This window comes from Chrysoperla carnea, chromosome 2 (assembly GCF_905475395.1).
Source record: "Chrysoperla carnea chromosome 2, inChrCarn1.1, whole genome shotgun sequence".
Classification (NCBI taxonomy): Eukaryota; Metazoa; Arthropoda; class Insecta; order Neuroptera; family Chrysopidae; genus Chrysoperla; species Chrysoperla carnea.
The window spans coordinates 61,849,670-61,870,060 of NC_058338.1; the positions used below are offsets into that span (position 1 = coordinate 61,849,670).

A 20,391-nucleotide genomic window follows, 5' to 3' on the forward strand; every position below is an offset into this window, starting at 1 on the left:
TTAGTAGAAAAGGTTGGTACTACAACAGTGTTATATAATTTTATTTTTTCTACATACCCTCAGTCTGGATAGTATACATGTAGCCGTAATTTTGTAATTTCCGTCAGGTTGTATACTAACTAATAAAATTGAAAGTTAAGCTTCCAAAAAAAGATCAAAAACCACACCAACCCTGTTCTAGCTGGACCCACACCAATAAACATAATGCAATTAGTTGATTTTCGTAAATAGGTGTTGACTCAGCGCTAGTTTGAGTAACCAGTTCACAATCTGACGGAAATTACAATATAACGTTGACATTTACACTATGGTACAAAAAGAATAGAGTTCAGTCTAAGGAGGAACGAGCGCCAGGGCAATTTTGGATACAAGGCTTGATTTTTTTTAATGTGAAGTCTAAATTAATTCTGAAAACTTTAGAGAGTTTGCCCGATTATTTAAATAAATAAATGACTTCAAAACAACATATTTAACATTGATCTTATGGGAAAACGGTCAAAGGAAGATGTATTTTGGAAATTAAAAAAAAAATCTATTTAAATTAAGTTAAAAACTTTAACCTTAATAAATTATTGAAAAAAAAAAAACCGTTGTGCCCGACTAATAAAAAATGGATGAGAACGGTAGTGGAGACACAAATATATAGAAGATATTTTTGCTTTGATGGTGAATTATGTTATAACTTGACAATATAAGACGAAAAGTAAGAATAAAATTTGTCGATACCTGAAGTAATTTTCAAAATATCCAAGGCAGTTATCGAAAAATTGTATTGTTATTTTCATCTACTCATGAAGTTAAGCAAATTAATCATCTAAGTTGAAAATAAGGTACAAATAATTTCAACGACAAGTCTTGGTGCTCGTACTACCTTAAACTTAGTATATTTCTATCAATTATAAAAGGCCTGCTGCTGTATGCTGATACATGGTGCAATCAAAACGAGATGCATGTGATATAGCCGCCAGAGGCTGATGTTTGCATGACCATTTCAATTTAAACTTTTGCATATATAATTTGACTATACAAGATTGATTTTTGAAATCATAATAAAAAGAACTCATGGGTCGCAGAGCTCCATCACTAAAGTTATATTTCCCTTTTACTATACATATAAATATATATACAGTGTGTTGCATTTAAGATGAAAACATCCTCATATTTTTGTAATTTATCGGAGTATCGATTTGAAATTTGTCATACAGGGTGATAGCTAACATTTTTTACTTAACCGAAATCAGAACTTTTTCATAGATTTTCATCACATAATTCGCATTTTTAATTTTTTTCAATATTTTGGTTCACACTCATAATTATTACAAATTTATTGAAATATTTGAATAAATAACAATCAATTATTGATAATACAACATTCAATTTGTTCAGTTTTTTACATTCCATAGCATACTAGTTATGCAAGTTTATTTTTAAATTTTATAACTAGCGTGCTATGGTATGTAAAAACCGGACAAATTGATAATTTAATTGTCTTATAGTTGGATAAATCTATCGGATTTTGATAATGAATTCAAAATATTTTTGCATTTCCAATTGTTGTACCTTGTAATGATGCAAATCTGAATTTTTTCGAGGTTTTTGCATTTTTGTTTTATAGTGTTTCGGCTCATAATCAGGATTTGGAAAAAATCGTTGACACTATCCAAAAGTAAGTATGTACATATAAAAAGCTGCAATTAAAAAAAAAAATTCGATGATTTGCCTGAACTGTACGAGCTATTAAAATTTTTCAGAAAAACTCGTTTTTCTCAAAATTGAGGTAATGTATCGGGCTTAAATTTACCAACCTTTTTATGGTCATAAGTTACATTTTTCCCTAATTATTACTCAATTCCTTTATTTTTTGAAAAGTCAGAGAGAGTTAAAAATATGAGGTTATAACGTTTTTTTGAGATTTTACTTTGCTATGTTTAGGGTTCGATGCAGAAATTCTTAACAAACAATTCTTTTTTTAATTCGTCACAATTCGATCAGGAAAGGAAAACTACCGACTACTATATCTCCAAACACCCATACTTCAAGCTTTACGAATTAGTGATATAAATGGTAATGTTTATTTTCAATAGTCGCGAATGCGAATGTTAAAAAAATGCCAATATTCGTCATTCGAATCATGAAACAGAGTTGTAAAACATTCTAACGTTTTCCCGTCGACTTTCAGTACGGTACATAAGTGTTTATTTTCAGGGAAAAATGGTTAAAAATATTTAGTGTGAAATAGATATAGACACAGACAAAATAACAACAGCTTCAAAAAAAAATGCCACTGTTTATATTTTAGCTCATAAATTATGTGCATAAATATAGATTGGCAGTTAACACCACTTTCAATTCTCGTATAAGCTATATAATGTATGCATTGATCATTTAGATATTGTAAAACATGATGCATGGAACTAATTTTTAATATCCTTCCATACATAGATATTCGAAAAGTCGCGATAACTCTAAAACGAAAAAGATATTAAGCTTTAGCGTAATCAACGTAAAAAGTGAACTTGGGTTTGAGTCTTGGGTTCGTAGGATCGCAGTTATGGGGAAGGCTACAAACGAATTATGCCCTATTCGCACCGTGCATGAGTTTTTTTCAGGCGTTTCCATGGTAACGATACTCTACTTTATTCATATATTTATGGCTTACAATGAAAATTTAATATTATTGACTAACAAATTTAAATAAGTAATTTTTTATTTTCACAATTTTTTAATGCAACAAGTTTAATTAATTGTTATATTTCAATAATTATACCATGTATATATGAAATATACATAGTATTATAAGTTTAGTCCCAAGTTTGTAAAGCCTAAAAATATTGATGCTACAAAAAAAAAATTGGTATAGGTGTTCATAAAATCACCTAATTAATCCATTTCCGGTTGTCCATCCGTCCGTCCGTCCGTCCGTCTGTGGACACGATTACTCAAAAACGAAAAGAGATATCGAGCTGAAATTTTTACAGCGTACTCAGGACGTAAAAAGTGAGGTCAAGTTCGTAAATGATCATCATAGGTCAATTGGATCTTGGGTCCGTAGGACCCATCTTGTAAACCGTTAGAGATAGAACAAAAGTTTAAATGTAAAAAATGTTCCTTATCAAAAATTAAACAACTTTTGTTTGAAACATTTTTTCGTAAACATCACTGTTTACCCGTGAGGGCGACAATTAGGGCGGAAATTTTATAATATGTACTATACTTGATTATCAGTTATGTATGTGTCACATGTTGGTATATGTAATGTGATAAAGAAATCAACACTGACTATACATGGTATTTCAACAATTAACTCAGTCAATTGTTTGTTTTCACTTGTTTTAATTGGACTTTTACTATATATAAACAAACATTTACATGTAAAGAATTGCAAATTAGTCCTAACTGGAAGCGGTAGCGTCAATTTTATTGTCCCTACCATGACTACGCACACAACGAACAGACGAATATTTTACTATTTGCAAATTGTACGTTTCTAGAAAAGCAAAAATTTACAAAATATATTTTTTTTTTTTTTTTCTATGTGTTTAGCATTGTAAACGTTAACGTGATAACGTAATGATTTTGATTTGTACGATGATGCTGATCAATGTAGGTACTGGCAATAAATATACTCAAATATAAATGTCATTTATTACAAATGATTGTTTCTAGGAATTTGACGCAAATATTGTTCTCTTATATGTACAACCAAGTTACTTGCTATATATATTTTCTGTATTTGTGCTCGCCTGCACGTAATAATAAATTTTAAATAGACACAAATCGAGTTTTATTATATTTGTTGTTTTGCAATATTCAAAACTCGGTACATACTTAAAATCATCGTAATCAACAGTAAACAATAATTTTACATCTCTTACAATCATTACAAGTACATCTCTTTATAAATTATTAATCGGTATGGGGTTCAGTAGGAAAATTATTGTACGTATAAATAATATGTCAGAGATTTAAATAACAATCGACAATTCTCCAAAAAGTAAAAAGAGAAGACATTATAAAGTTGGATAGCTTTTAGCTGCGAATATAATATCTGAAAATTTATCTGACATTTCTCCAAAGGACCCCGTAACAGACTTTTTCTAGTGAAGGACTTTAGACGATATCCTACAGCATAGTCATCCAATCGTTAAATTAATTCGGTTTATGTACATTCTGGATCAAAGTTACTCTATATTCGAAGTTTAATCAAATTTCAAAACAAACTTTTTTTGTATTGTTTTATTCAAAGAAGTATCCAACCCCTCAGGAAAATTCCAAATATTGAGTACACTTATCTTTTATTTTAATAAAAATCCAATAGCCCATTTAACTTTTGGGCGTGTGTTTTCTGAATGTTGTTACGAAAAGTTATAATTCCGGAACAATTTCTGAAACTTGCGGTTCAATAATAAAATGAACCAGCTTTTCAAGTGATTTAAACTTAAGATTATATATAAGGTAACCAAATAAACTAGAAAAGTCAGAATCTAAAAATTTGCTTTATTAGAAAGCACACGTAACAGTTAAGTCAAAAGACGTTAAAAATGGAAAGCTGCCTAAATTCTATGTACAGCTAAATAAAAATTTTTTTTTTAACGTAAGAACTCAGCTCTCTAATTTGGCGTACAAAATGCCTGGTGGGCGATTGTTTTATACAGTCGCACTTAAAACCCATAACAGGATTCACTTAATATCCATGATTTTGTAAAACAGTAATGAAATATGTTTATTGTAAGAAAATCGTGTCTATCTTTGCTCCCGGTTTAATGAAAGGTCCTTGATTTTAATCTTTGAACCATAACAAAAAATATAATTGTATATGTATCACTTGAATTGTATTTTAAAACAATAGAGCACCATACAGAGAGATTCGTTCAAATGATCTATCCTACGGATGGATGGATTTTGATATACGTTTATTTATAAGATATAACAAAAAAATCTTATAGAAATGCCACATAACCTCTATATACAGATCACAGTACACATATAAGGCCGCAAATTTGGGTATTGGTTAGCAATTTAACAGCCGGTTATGTGTTAGATCGCATGAAATGTATCGTTTTTTTTCTCGTTGCATTACCCGTAATAATTCCTGAGGGTACGAAAATTACGTTCTTCTTATAGCTCACTATTCTGTTCGTCCTATTGCTCTCACTCTTCAGCTTAAAATGTCAAGCCATTATTCCATGAGTGCCATCAAGCGGGGGAGCGAAGGGCAACTGCACACCCTAAAGATTCAAAATCAACTCACTTGTTTTAAAAAAGTAATTTTTGTAAGGTAAAAGTAAGTATCATTTATAAAACTGTATTTTCAGGTAAATCAATTGCATTAACTGAATTTTCGTGTTTTTTCATCGTCTATATTTGGACTTGAATAATTTATCAAAATATTAATTAATGATATGCTGCTGGTCTGTTTGGTAAACTTTGCCCAGACATTTTTATTGACTGATTATAAGAAAGAAAACACTCCACTCTGCATATATATATCCAAATGCTACTGTAAAAATAAGTTCGCGACCTAAAAGCAAGTGTGAAGGTATTAATAGATGTAATAATGATATTATTGAAGTTTTAAAGTGTTTGGCAGTATAAAATAAGCGGCTATTGTAAGGTTGTCTTTCATAAAATACTAAAAAAATTATTAATAAATGTAATCCTAAAATGTTAATTATAAGGATAACTTTACCCAAATTCCAAAGAATCGTCAAAAATATATAAAGCAAAATATATCCTCTCTAAATCTGTCAAATGAAGTCACATGCGTGAAAAAATCGTAAAAATTATTTTTGCTTTCATTAGCAGTCAGGTCCTTTAAAATTTGTTTACCCTTAAAATCTGAATTCATATTTTATACCTTTCAGGATACCCCTCCTCTGGTACATTGCCTGACGAAGCCCCTGCATTATTTTATCGATAATATTCACGGATGTAAATTTCAGCGCACTTTAAGCTGCATTTATCATCAAGTGATTCTAACAAATGTCCGCTAAATGGGTTCTCAATTTGACGTCAGTGTGGCCGTTGCGTTAGGGTATTATCGTTAGTCAAAAATAAATTATGAAATTTGAAAAAAAACAAAATTTATGTAAAAATATGCTTAAATATTCTGATTTCGAGTCATAAAAGCACATTTTTCTTTTAAAATATCAAAATTAAAAATCGTAATTTTTAAACTGTATATCACGTGACCTAAAACGCGGGCAAGCTTTGCTGTGATGTCATATCGGTATGAGCCATAAACCATCAATTAGTTAAGAGTAGACAGCTGGGTATAATATATCCATAGATAATAAGTATTTATATTTATTATAATCAGATGTCTATGAATATATCTGTTAAACTTATTTGTATTATTTCGTGTAATGATACCGATATTACGTCATCAAATTGGATTCCCGCGTTTTTGACAGTTTAAAAAAGGTTTAAAATTTAATTTTAGTTTTTGGTAAGAAAGCGTGTGTATTTTTCCGAAATAAATTTTTGGTGGCTTTTTATTCGCAAAATCAACATTTTGAAGTACTTTTTCAAAAATAGTAGTATTACGGTCTGTATATAGACGTAAAAATATACTAGATACGGTTTAAATTTGCAATGAACATTGCGTTAGATAGAGAAATAAATGTTGTTTAAGAATACACATATACTTTATACGCATACATCTAGAGATAAATTTATGATCATCTTCTTCTGTTTAAGAAAAGACGAGAGCCAACAAACACAACTTACAACTGTGATGATCATAGAACGAAACGAAAACTATTTTATATTTTAAATAGCATGCGCATAATATCACAATATATCTTCCTATTTTGTAGTTCTGTGTATCGGAACTCGAGAGCGCGACGGTCAGCACAGCATACATATTACTACGAACATACACAGTTCAGCAGCCCCCACCTATGTATGTAATACCGAGAACGGAGCCGGCTTTCCGTGTGTACTCTCTATCAGCCTGAACACTGTTGTTACAGACAGTTCAGTTGCCAGGTACATATAGAGTGAGATGGTACTTTTGTCCGCTCGATCTTCAATCATAATAATTGTTTATTAAAAAATAAATAAATACTTTGTTTTTAGTTATGAGATCCTTATTGTGATTTTATTACAAAATCTAGACTATGATCGAATTAATTTTTAAATATTTTTCTAAACATAAAGACTGAAAAACTTATTTTAATTTTATTATAATTTGTTGTTTTTATTTGTTTATATTTTTCTTGTAGTGTTTTTTTTAATATCAATTGTTTTTTATTATAAAAAATTTTGTGTTATAACTTTCTCCATTATGTGTCCACTATTAGAGTAAAACCAAGGTCATTTTTGTTACGAGATTTAGTTTTAATTTGAGAAGGTCGTGGACACACACTACACTCTTTTAAAACTCTTGTTGGCTACATGCCTTGTGTTGTCTCTCCTGGATGTTGTCGATCGTAAATTATTATTTCCACAGGTAGTATTTTTGTGAAGGATAATAACTAGTGGTGTTTTTATATTTTTTTTTATTTTGTGTTTATGATAAGTGAACAAGTGAATAATTATAATGAAGAATTCAACGGGATTTATTTTACTTAGTGTTTTCTTATTTCTAACTATTATTATTGGTAATGTTTATTCACATTACACACCACATTGGGCTGTACATATTAAAGGTGGACCACATGTCGCTCAAAAAGTAGCAGCTGATCACGGATTTATATTTCTTGATGAGGTAAGTGTTTTTGTGTTCTTGAAAATAAACTGTTTTTCAAACCATTATTTATTTATTTTATTAATTAGTTTTAATTTGTTCAGGAAAAGAATATATAGAAATGGCGTTCTGTGTATGAAATGAATCGAACGCTGGGTCAATCACCTTACTTTACAATTCAATGTTGATTTTATAGGTGTATAGTAAAAAAAAACTATATAAGCATAAATCTCACCGGTTATTTTTAAAAAGAAATTTGAAGGTTATTTATTACGTGATCACAAACATGGGCATCAAATTTATTAATGACTTTGAGTTAGTCGAGCGAAAAATAAGATGTTTTTAATGAATTTGAAATGGTTCAATATTCTATTCTGGCAACATTACAGTTTTTCGACTTTTTTCAGAGATTTGAGTTTATTTTGAAAAATGAAGAATGTTATTTTAAGTTCTGTGGCTTGTAGAAAACAAAAGTTGTAAATATCAGCTTATAATGAGTAATATAATCAGTACACATGGGTTGAAGGACATTCGTGTTTATCTTTCATCAAGTCAGAAGATAATGTTTATAAAAATTATTAGATTTAAAGTCTACGTTACCATTATTCATAATTGATATAATTATATTATTTTCGATAAGTAATTGCTCTAATTTTCGATACCTATAACTAGACGATCAGTTTTACTAGTATTTACCAAATTTCTATCAAATCCAAAATTAATTAACAAATGAAAGTGCAATTTTTGGGTGTATACAATCTGCAATCTCTGCTTCCATAGTAGAAAGATTAAAGATTTTTCGTATAAATGGCAATATAAAAATAAAAGTTGACTCTCGAATCGTTGAGCAATGGAATTTCCATATGCCGACAAAAATTTGAAGCATTAAAAAATTTCAAGGTTTTACTGAGGTAATTTTCCCTGTATGATTAATACATAGTATATAAAACAAAGTCGCTTCCTGCTGTCTGTACCTATCATGTCCCTATGCTTGCTTTGATCTTTAAAACTACGTAACGGATTTTGATGCGGTTTTTTCTAATTGATAAATAGATTCAAGAGAATTAAGGTTTTTTTTTTTTATATAATACATGCATAATATGGTAGAGTAAGGGGTTGAAAGGGATGTGCTTGAAAAACTTAAAAAGTTGTGCATCGATTAAGCTCAAATATTGACAAGATATACAACCAGCTTCAAGGATTATTTTTATCTTTTTTGAACCTGCGGGGGGGGGGTTAAAGGTGGAGTGAGAAAGTGGGAATGAATAATCGAATATTTTCAAATATATCCAAGTGGGGTATCAAATAAAAAAGCATGACGTGTACATGACAAAACTGTAACTTCTACGCAAAGGGATATGAGGGGAGGGTGATATAATTGTACATTCCTTGAGGTTTTTAAAGTCCGTTGCAGACATCGAATACATATTATTTATTTACTAGAAAAGAGATGAAATAGCGATACTATCTACTTTCAAAATTCAGGAAATAGTCTGAAAGTGATTTACAGTAAATGAAAAGAAAGAAGTTCAATATGTTTATATTATATATCAGAATTTTAAAATAATAATTCTTTTTATGAAATATGATATTTCGATTTGAGTTTGAATAATTAGATATAGTTACAAGGTTTTTTAAAAGTATTTTAAAACCAGTTTAAAGGTGACTTATTTTTTTACATACTTCTTTCCTTGTTTAATTCAATTATATGCAATACCAATCAATGTGTTTGAATACCAAGGAAAATATAGTTTTGTAAATATCTATGCACATAATTATGTATTGTCTGGCTCCATAATTATTTTAACTACTGTGGAAAATGCTATGGGTAGTGAGTTTCACTACAAACAACAATTTTTTTTATCATATCTATTTTTCTCGTTCTTCAGTGCGTTATTTGATACATACATACACAAGTAGGAAAGCGGAAAATAACCCTGTAGTCGGGAATAGACAACGATAACTAGATATCCTGCGCCGACACTTATTCCAACTTAGCCACCACTGTTCTCAAGAAATGGCTGATTTTTCGATGTAATACTTCTGCTGCTACCATATTTATGATTATTTACTGATTTGAAACCAGAATTGAAGTAGTTAATTAGAACGAATTCCGGTAACTTCAAATAATAACGTAAAATAGATTTCTGTGAGTTACGAAATACTTTTAATAGTAGTGGAGAAGTCTAGAGTGACATACTTTCGCTACCCTAACTTAATATTATTAATACAATTAATCTGCGAAACAAGTGACAAAATTGCTATCAGAAAACAAAATTTCGTTGTTATAGAAGAAAGCAAGCCAAGATCATAGCATTTTTGCTTGCGGCTAAACAATTTGCAAAAGTAAAAAGAAAACGGTTTACTTGCGATTGAAAAAAGTTGACGTCCAATGCAAAAACAGTAAATGGGAAAGTTCTAAGTCTCAAATAAACCTATCCATTCCGGTAAGGTAAGTCCGATTTCGATGCGTGGATGCCGAGAGAACTTGAGCTTTTTTTGTTTTTTAAAGTTGATATTTAGTGAAGTTATGAGTAATAAAGTTGGAAAATTAATTTTTTTTTTTTAATTTTGAAGTTTTTTGACATGTCGATTTTTTTTCGAAAAAAAAAAAAAAATATCCTTTGTAAAAACTTTTCGCTAGGCCTATGGATTATAATGAAGCGGATTTTAGTGGCTTAATCTTTTCGTCTAGACTTCTTTAATCATGTTATGTTAGCAGCAGGTGAAATTTTATAATTTTTGATGCCGATATCGGGCCTAAAATAAAGCTATGAAGTTTATTAGGTTCAGAATAGTATTATAATGTTGTTTTGTTCAAATAAAAAAGTATGTGGATATAATAAAAGTATAGATGGTCATGTGTTGGTCATGTTTATATAGAGACTCAGTCTGGATTTTTCAATTTTGTCGATATAATCGGTTCGTCGTTGTACTCCGTTTTATACTATTCGTTGTGTGCGTAGTCATAGTAGGGACAATAAAATCGATGCCAGCGCTTCCAGTGAAAAATTTTGGCCATAAAGGAGGCTGTTATGACTACTTTGCAGTTCTTTACATGTTAATCTTATAGAAAATGTCAAATTAAAATTATTGAAAAACACTAATTAATTAAACTTAATGCATTGAAAATTGTGAAACTAAGAAATCAAATTGCACAAATATTACTTTTCAAATGTAAATTATTATAAATATAAATTTAAATTTGTAAGACATTATTATTAAATTTTCAATGTAAGTCATAAATGCAACCATACAATTATATTAATAAAGTAGAGTATCGTTACCATGGAAACGCCATGAAAAGAAAGACAAAAACATTCTCTTAAAAAATATTTAAAGAGAATTTTATATAATTTTTTTTTATATTTTATTTAAACAACGGATTTTCGTACATTAACGAATACAACTCACGCAATACAATTATAATTTTATTTTCGAAATACGATAGTTTACTGGAAGTATACGAAAAGTTTTTTAAAGAGCGTTTACAAAGTTACAAATCCTTTTCCTTTCGCTTATATGAATTCGAATAAAAACAAAAAGTTTTCAAACGAAAATATATCTAAAACAATAATTTTGGGTTATATAATCTAAATAGTTTATGGGTTATTTTAATCCGGTTTTCTCTAAATAAATCGACTAAACTCATTGATAATAGTACAAGGATGTGTTAAAAGATACCTTTTCAACACTATCCACTTTCTAGATATCTTTCGAGAAGGAATATTTATAATATCCCAATGGAAATTTAATTATTTTGTTAAGTTGATTTCAATGTTTTCTCATACCGGTAACTACTTAATTAAATACTCATTTAGATATTCCTTTCTTTTTCACATTAAAATTAAGTTTATTTATTTATTTATTTATTTGATATGCCCTATTGGGCTAATCAATCCATACATAAATACATAAGCTCTGATAAAACAATAAAAAAGTATATTTACATCACAAAAAAGGAAACTTCAAATTCTTGAAACAATTAATTAATAAATACTACTAAAAATATCGAAACAATGGATTTCGGAATTATATTAAACTAAATGAAATGAAACGTTGGGGAAAGAGTGTCAAGTTATTTTCCCCGTTTTATTAATCATAAATTATTTTCCCCGTTAATCTTGCTGCTCTGTTGTTCAGTATTTCTTTCAAAAAGTTGCCCACTTTCAAGACAGTTTCTTCATCTCTAACATTCAAAACACTTTCTAAGCACGATAACCCACCTCTCATCAAATCAAGTCTTTTACCCTCATTGACTCCTGGACAGTCAAAGATTAGATGGTAGCCAGATTCACCTCCACCACATAGTGGACATATTCTTTGATTATTTAATTTATTTTTGTTTTCCCACATGTATCGTCCCAATCGGAAGTTAGCCAGAACTCTCCTCGTGCTCTTCTGCGCTACTGCTAGGTAAGGTGCCCCGTATACAAAGTGACCAATTTTATTGAAAATGTCCAAAGACGGCATATCTTTTATATTTTCAAACATGTTTTTTCTGTGCCACACATGTAAGAGTTCTTTTATATAATTTTTTTTACTATTATATGATTTATTAGTATCTATTAATTCATCAATATCAAGTCCGAACTCTTGAACAATTTCTAAGATTCTGTCTTTAAATCCATGATCGAAACAATCCTGTTGAAGCTTTCTTTCATTTTCTCCCATCTTAACTCTGCAAAAGTATGTCAAACAGTGCTGCACTATATACGCGTCTATGGGCACTTCTCCTAACTCTATCAGTACTGCATCGCTAGAAGCTGCTTTAGCCACACCCAATACGTCTTTCCACATACTGCACACAAAAGACTTTACATTTTTATCTATTTTTTCCATTCCCCATATTTGTGCACCATATGTCAAGATTGGCATAACTAAAGCTTTGATCATTTTTTTAATAACTTCAACAGGAAAATTTGGATGCTTACATAGGCTTAGTCGAATGTTCGCCCAAACACCTTTCGCCTTTCGAATCATATTCTCTTGGTGCATTTTCCAGCTACCATTATGAGTAATGTAAACTCCCAGGTATTTGAAGTCTTTAACGCATTCAATCTCTTTTCCACCCATGCTCCATGTTTCATTTTTATGCTTTTTGCATCCATTACTCACGATAAGCATTTTTGTTTTCTCCACATTAACAGTTAGTTCCCATTTATTGCAGTAGTTTTCCATTCCTTTTAACGCATTTCGCATTAAAATTAAGTAATCGAATGATAGTATGTTCGAGGAAATTAAAGAAAAATAATTAGAAGAATGTATAATTTTTACCATAGTTTAATTGTTATCGTTCATTCGTAGGTGTTTTTCAATGTTCCTATTCGTTGTGTGCGTAATCATGGTAGGGACAATAAAATCGATGCCAGCGCTTCCATTTCCAAATTTTGGCTATAAAGGAGGCTGTTATGACTAATTTGCAATTCTTTACATGTTAATATTATAGAAAATGTCAAATTAAAATTATGGAAAAACACTAATTAATTAAACTTATTATATTAAAAATTGTGAAAATAAGAAATCAAATTGCACAAATATTATTTCTCAAATGTAAATTATCATAATTATTTATTTAAATTTGTGAAACAATAATATTAAATTTTCAATGTAAGTCATAAATGCAATCCATACAATTCTATAATTAAAGTAGTGTATCGTTACCATGGAAACGCCTGCAATAAAACTCACGCATGGTGTGTATAGTAATGCTCATCAAAAGTCCAGATAAGCGAAGCCCTACAAAACTATTCGTTTCGGAATTGCAGCCCTTAAAGTCATAATTCAATAATAAACATAATTCAATTGAATTTTGTTTAATTTGTTTTTGTTCGTATCTCATCATAGCTTTTCGTATTAACATTTTCGTTTGGAATATTCAAATTTGAAAAAATTCAATTTTATCCAAAGTCTGTAACAATAAAACACACAATAAACAAGTCAAAACAAACAATTGACAAAGTTAATTGTTGAAATATCCTGTATAGGAAATGTTAAATGACGGTGCTTGCATTTTTTTTTTTATAAATTAGAAGCTTGAAAAAATAGTACAAATATAGCGGCTTTTCGGCCGCCATTTGTTTTAGTTTTTGGTAAATCCGGAAATTTTTGAACTTATTTTCTAGAAACTATCGTATTTTCTAGACTTTTTGCTTTTCGAGAATTTTTACAATACCAGTAGTTGGAGTTACCTACAAATTTTCACCTCCTTATATTTTATAGTTTTCGAGAAAATGATTTCATATAAGCAGGGTATAAAAACTTAAACAATAAAAATAAATTTGATCTCAATAAAAACTCAAAAATTTGACCGATGAATTTTCTTTTAATATTAAAAAATGAAACGTGGAATTGAAAAACTGATCTACTATGGGAGCGCAGAAAAATAATTGATTCTTGAAGTGGGCGTTAGACGAAATAATTTTGAGAACCTTTGATCTATTCAATGAGTTTAAAACATAATTTTGACAAAGTATACTTATTTAATTTTTACAATCAAAATTTCATCATATTTTAGAAACGTACTCCTTTAATTACTCATTTATACATAATTTTATTACCTTAAATATTTTAATCTGAAACAAATTTTTTTATAAAACCATATAAAGTGCAAGGCCAGCATATTTTGTAATTTCGATTTCAATTTTATTTTTATTATTGTTCTGATAAGTTATAATGACTTTATTTATAAGCTATTTTAAATATTAATTTTATATTTAATTGATCTGATTAAATTTGTTAAATAATAACATTTATTAATTTATAATTTGCTTTGAATTTTGAAACATTTTATTTTGAATTTTTTTATTATGATTGATTTGAGCTAACAACGATTAATAAGAGTAACTACTTTTACGTTATTCATACCGATGATGACTATATGGTAGTCGAAATACGTTTTTATATGATACACAAATTGATTTAGAGTATTGGGGAAAACATAGTTGAAAATTAAGTTGTTTTAATCCCGTTTAACTAAGCATTTTAGTTTAGACGATTGTGATAAAAAAATAAACTTATACTGTTAACCCTTTTCAATAATTTTAAAAAAAAGAAAGCTCCGAATACGTAATACGAAATTTTATGTGGTCGTTGGTGTTTCACAACTAACTATTTAGTTTTACTTTCTGTCATCTGGCGTTGAAATTAATGCGCTGTGAATATGGCGCCGATAAGGAAAAATATTGTTGGTACAACTGGTTTTCACGACAAGAGTTGCAGTACTCAGACATAAGCAATCGTGACGAAATTTCAGACAGTCCACGAGGCAGGCTTCGGCAAGTCAGTTACGTTTCGGTGACCAGGGATTCGAAAAATGTAGTTGTATGCCTGCTGTGAATCAATGTACGTATTATACCATGTATTTGAAATATATCAAGGTATACTAATTTTAGTCCCAAGTTTGTAACCCTTAAAATATTGACGCTACGAACAAAATTTTGGTAACGGTGTTCATAAAATCACCTTTAATCGATATAAGGACATAAAAAGTGAGGTCGAGACCGTAATTGAGCAACATAGGTCATTTGGGTTTTGGGTCCATAGGACCCATGGAGAGGGAAAGTTTTATTACAGTGTTCAGTATACTTAATCGAAACTCACTATACTTAATCGGAACACACATTAATTTTAAGTGAATATTCTAAATATGCCTTCTTTAATTGTGTAAAAACTTTACTTATGATATTAGGTTTCATTTAAAAAAGAGAAATGTAAACATTTTATCAGTTGTTGTTACACAGAATAATTATAGATTAAATATATACAACTAATTGTTATCATTTTAAATAAACACATGAATTAAAGATTCAATAATTGAAGTCGTGTCAAAGTCGAATAATATGAAACGCGCTTTTAAAAAAAATTGAGGCAGTCAATAAAAAATATGTTGATAACCTTTTGAAATATATATTAAATTTTATGAATTTGTCAGATAATATTTAAATAAAACTTTTTTTTAATAAATAGTAAAACATTATTAAAGTTATTATTTAAAGTTTTTATTAAAATATCAGCAAAAATAATTTAAAAATGTCTACAACAAAGTATCCATCGAAAAATTTGTATTATTATATCATGTTTATATGAAATATATCAAGGTATACTAAGTTTAAAAATTTAACAATATTGATGCTACGAAGAAAATTTTGGTATAGGTGTTCATTAAATCACCTATAAATAGTCCATTTTCGGTTGTCTGTCTGCCCGTCCGTAAAGAGCAACATAAGTCAAGGTCTTCATTCTCTTGGGAACCATTGCAGATAGAATAGAAGTTTAAGTACAATAAATGTTTCTTTTTAAAAAAAAAAAAACTTTTGTTTGAAACATTTTTTTCGTTAACATCACTATTTACCCATCAGAGCCCATATTAATTTGTATTGTATTGTTTCAAGTGTACATGTATTGTATTTACGTATGTGTTTATTTATTACTATATTGACTGGCTGAGGAAGTGAGAAGAAAGATAATCTTTTGATTTTGTGTGTAAGAGTGACTATCTTTATTTACTTACACATACGTAAAAAACAAACGATTGCTTAAGCAATCATCATTGTTGTTGCTTAATCAACAACAATGATATTTCAACAATTAACTCAATCATTTTGTTTTTTTGACTTGAGTTGGTAATTATATATTGTGTAAAAATTATATTTAGTTTTAAAAATTAAAAAATATTCCTAACAATTTTTATTTAAAATTAAGTCTATTGTCGTTTTGGTAAAATACACTAATTTGATGACGAAGATTTTTAATCATACCAATTTGGTTTATCATTTATAATCATTCAGTTAGGTGTGTTGCTATTTGCCAATTTTTGTTAAACTCAGTAATGTTCGTTATAATTTCATTTAATTTTTTCTAATTTTCATGTTAATTGTTTTCATTTGCTCTACTTGTTGCTCATAAAAGCAAAATTGCAATTGTTATTACAGATTCAAGATTTTTCGAGTTTTTTATTTTCTTTAAATGATGAATTAAAGTGTACTGAGAGGCAGAAAATTCAGAGATAATTTGATTTTTATTTTACATAAGTGTAACTCACATAATAAATGGATGCCAACCCGAGAAAATTTCTTTCCGTGTTTGCAAGCTTTTGTTTTACATTTTGTCAAACTTTTATGTTTTAAAAGTTGTCGTTTTAGTGAAAGTCATAGTACAAAAAAACATAATTTTATCTCATTAACGACTTGAAATATCAAAACTATGTTGAAAAGCTCGTTCGAATTATTTTACATTTATATTACTTTTCGTTTGGAGTATTCTTAGCCGGAATGTTCAAATTTAAACAGCATCACATCTACGATCTCGAAAATAGTACCCCTATCTTCGTTAATATATTTTTGTCGAAAGCTTAAATTATTTTCGGACATTTGTTTATAAAAACATGTATATTTAAGCTAGAGAACGCGCACCTAAAATAGTGCTCATCAATTTTGTAACACCATCTATCTATACGAGACAATACTATAGTAATTTCTGATTTGGTTTTGGGTTTTCCAGATTTAAGTTATAGTCAAGTGTGTTGGTTTTCAGTTCTATAAAAAAAACAAATCAATTAATGTACGAAACTGACAAAATTTCATGAAAGTGAGAATCTAGTAAAGATAAAATTTGAATTTATTAAAAAACAAGTGTAAACAAACAATTGACTGAGTTATTGAATTACCATGTATAGACATTGCTCATTACTCTATCACATTACACATATACTTACATACATAACTGATAATCCCATATTAACACATACTATAAAATTTGCATCTAATGTGTGCCCTCGTGAGTAAACAGTGAAGTTTACAAAAACATGTTTCAAATAAAAGTTGTTTATTTTTTGATAAGGAACATTTTTTACACTTAAACTTTTGTTCTATCTCTAACTCCTTACAAGATGGGTCACGAACCCAAGACCCAATTGACCTATGTTGCTCATTTACGAACTCGACCTCACTTTTTACGTCTTGAGTGCGCTGTACAATTTTAGCTTGATATCATCTTTCGTTTTTGAGTTATCGTGCTGACAGACTGACGGGCGGATGGACAACCGAAAATGGACTAATAATATGATTCTATGAATACCTATACCAAAAATTTTTTTCGTAGCATCAATATTTTTAAGCGTTACAAACTTGGGAATACAATTAATATACTATGTATATTTCATATATACATGGTATAAAAATTTATTATTCCAAAATAATAACATTGTTTTCAATAAAGTAATTTCACTAGTTAGAGGCGGTATGAATTTATACATCAAGTTGTTATTTCTACCTGGGTGTACTATATTCAAGTGTTTAAAATAATGAATAGACCTATCACAGTGTATTAAAACAACCGTCCTTTTCTAATTACACTAAGCGTAAATAGTGTATATATACACTACAGTACAAGAAGAACATTTTGCATGTAGTATTATTGTATTAATAATTATTATTTATTAAGGCATTGAATGAAATTTAATGACGTAACTGTATACATGTTTTATTAAAAAGGTTTAATACATTTAAAATTATAAACGTATAGTCAGTCAGTCAGTCAGTCGTAGGCAAACTTTATTTTAAGTAAGCAGCCCATATGACTGTGCAAATGCAAAGGAGTAAATAAAGCAAAATCTTCTTTTTTTTTAAGAATAAATCTTAAGATAGTGTTTTGGCATCTGAACTTTTTGGTGGTACATTTTATTGTATTTTATATTCTGTCAGAGTAGTCACGAAAACTGCAAATGTCGGGAAATATCAGGAAAGTTCATCGGGAATTGTTATAGAAATCTGAGATAACCAAACTTAAATTTTTCTGTTTTTTAAGTTTTACGATTTTTTTTATTTTACTGATACATGACTTTTGTTACTGTATTGCTAGGGCTTTAAAAATACCAAGAATAAAAAATTTTCAAACAACACAAATATTCACGTTATATGTCGACCAGACTAATTGATTTCGGGTTATCATCGAAAAGTTCTCCAAAATACAGGGAGGGATTCAAATAAAACTGTGGAAGATACTGTTGAAAATACTTTTCTTTTTTTTTTTTTTAATTTTTAGGTTTAAAACTATTCTGTAAAATAAGTTTTATCAAATTCCGAAATAAAAACTTGCTTTATTTTTTTCAACTTTGACAAAAAGTTAAATCGCTTAAGAGAAAATCACAACAAAAATGTTTTGTTACCAATTTAGATAAAACATAAGATAATTTTAAATAAAAACAAGTGAAAACAACCAATTGACTTAATTGAGTTAATTGTTGAAATACCATGTATAGACAGTGTTGATAACGCAATCGTTTGTTTTTTGATGTCACGTAAATAAAAAAAGATACCCACTTTTAAATAGCCACACATACAACTGATATTCCCATATTAATATACTAGCTGTTACCCGCCCGCTTTGCGTGGCGTAAAATATACCCGCTTTGCTGGGCAACATCCCCACTTGCACCCCTCCATCCACATTTTCTTGCGTTGGATAACAGTTTTGTAATGTACACGTCATGCTCTTTTATTTGATACCCCACTTAGGTATATTTGTAAATATTCGATATTTCCTTCCCACTTTCTCGCTACACCTTTCTACCCTTCGAAGGTTAAAAAAATTTCTAAATGTAATTTAAAACATTCTGACCAAGTTTTGAACTATTAAAAGCCATAATTGAAAAATATGAATTTTTTATTCATGAACACCCCCGCAACCCCCCTTGTGGGTGGAATTTCGTAAAATCCGTTCTTAGTTGACCTCTACTTGGCAAAGGGAATATTCCTGCCAAATTTCAAGTCTCTAGGTCTTATAGTTCCAGAGATATCGTGATGAGTGACTATCTATCTATCTATCTATCTATATCTATAGAAAGTCTCCTATATATTTATAGATACTCTAAAATTTGCACCTAATAAGCGCCCTCGTGAGTAAACAGTGATGTTTACAAAAAAATGTTTCAAACAAAAGTTGTTTATTTTTTTATGAAGAACATTTTTTTCATTTAAACTTTTGTTCTATCTCTAACGATTAACAAGATGAGTACGTTATAAAAATTTCATCTTGATATATTTTTTCGTTTTTGAGTTATCGTGTTGACAGACAGGCGGACAGACAACTGGAAATGGATTAATGAGGTGATGCTATCAATATTTTTAAGCGTTCAAACTTGGAACTAAACTTAATATACTATTTCAATTCAATGATATTGAATGATTGATGATTCATCATATTGACATTTGATGATTAAATGAGTTCATTTTATATCGTCCAAATTTCCATATGAAGAGCACGGCGGTGACTTTTTAGGCAATTTCTTTGAAAATATTTGTCTGATCCCAGATTGTCAAAGTTTATTTGATTTTTTTTTGCAATTTTTTAGTTTTGCTGTTAATACAACAAAAACTGTGTTTTCTAGTTGGATAAAAATCAATAGTACCGATTCTTAACATTTTAGTCAAGAACTTTACCTTCTAATGACCTTAAATTTCTGTGGGATTAATAACAACATTCTATCAAATAGAATCAGTAATTTTCTACGACTGCCAAGCTAAATACTATTCGGTCAAATAATTATTTGTCTATTTTTAATTTATGCTCGTGCATATACATAAATTAAATTATTGTGCAGAAGGTAAATGGATTGTAAAAGTTTCTAGTTTAGTAGTGTTTGACTTTAAATTTGTTTAATATAATATTAAGTTTGACATTCAATTGGATTAATCGGTATA

General features: G+C 29.1%; 1 protein-coding gene across 1 annotated transcript in view; it reads left to right on the top strand.

The window, feature by feature from the left end:
- Window positions 1–7,254: 7,254 nt before the first annotated feature.
- The window catches only part of LOC123292827 (furin-like protease 1), a 730,290-nt gene continuing 717,153 nt past the window's right edge, over window positions 7,255–20,391 (top strand). The window contains exon 1 of the mRNA XM_044873541.1: window positions 7,255–7,711. Within this exon, the coding sequence (XP_044729476.1) occupies window positions 7,544–7,711 (168 nt within the window). The 5' untranslated portion in view covers window positions 7,255–7,543. The remainder of the gene's footprint in view (window positions 7,712–20,391) is intronic.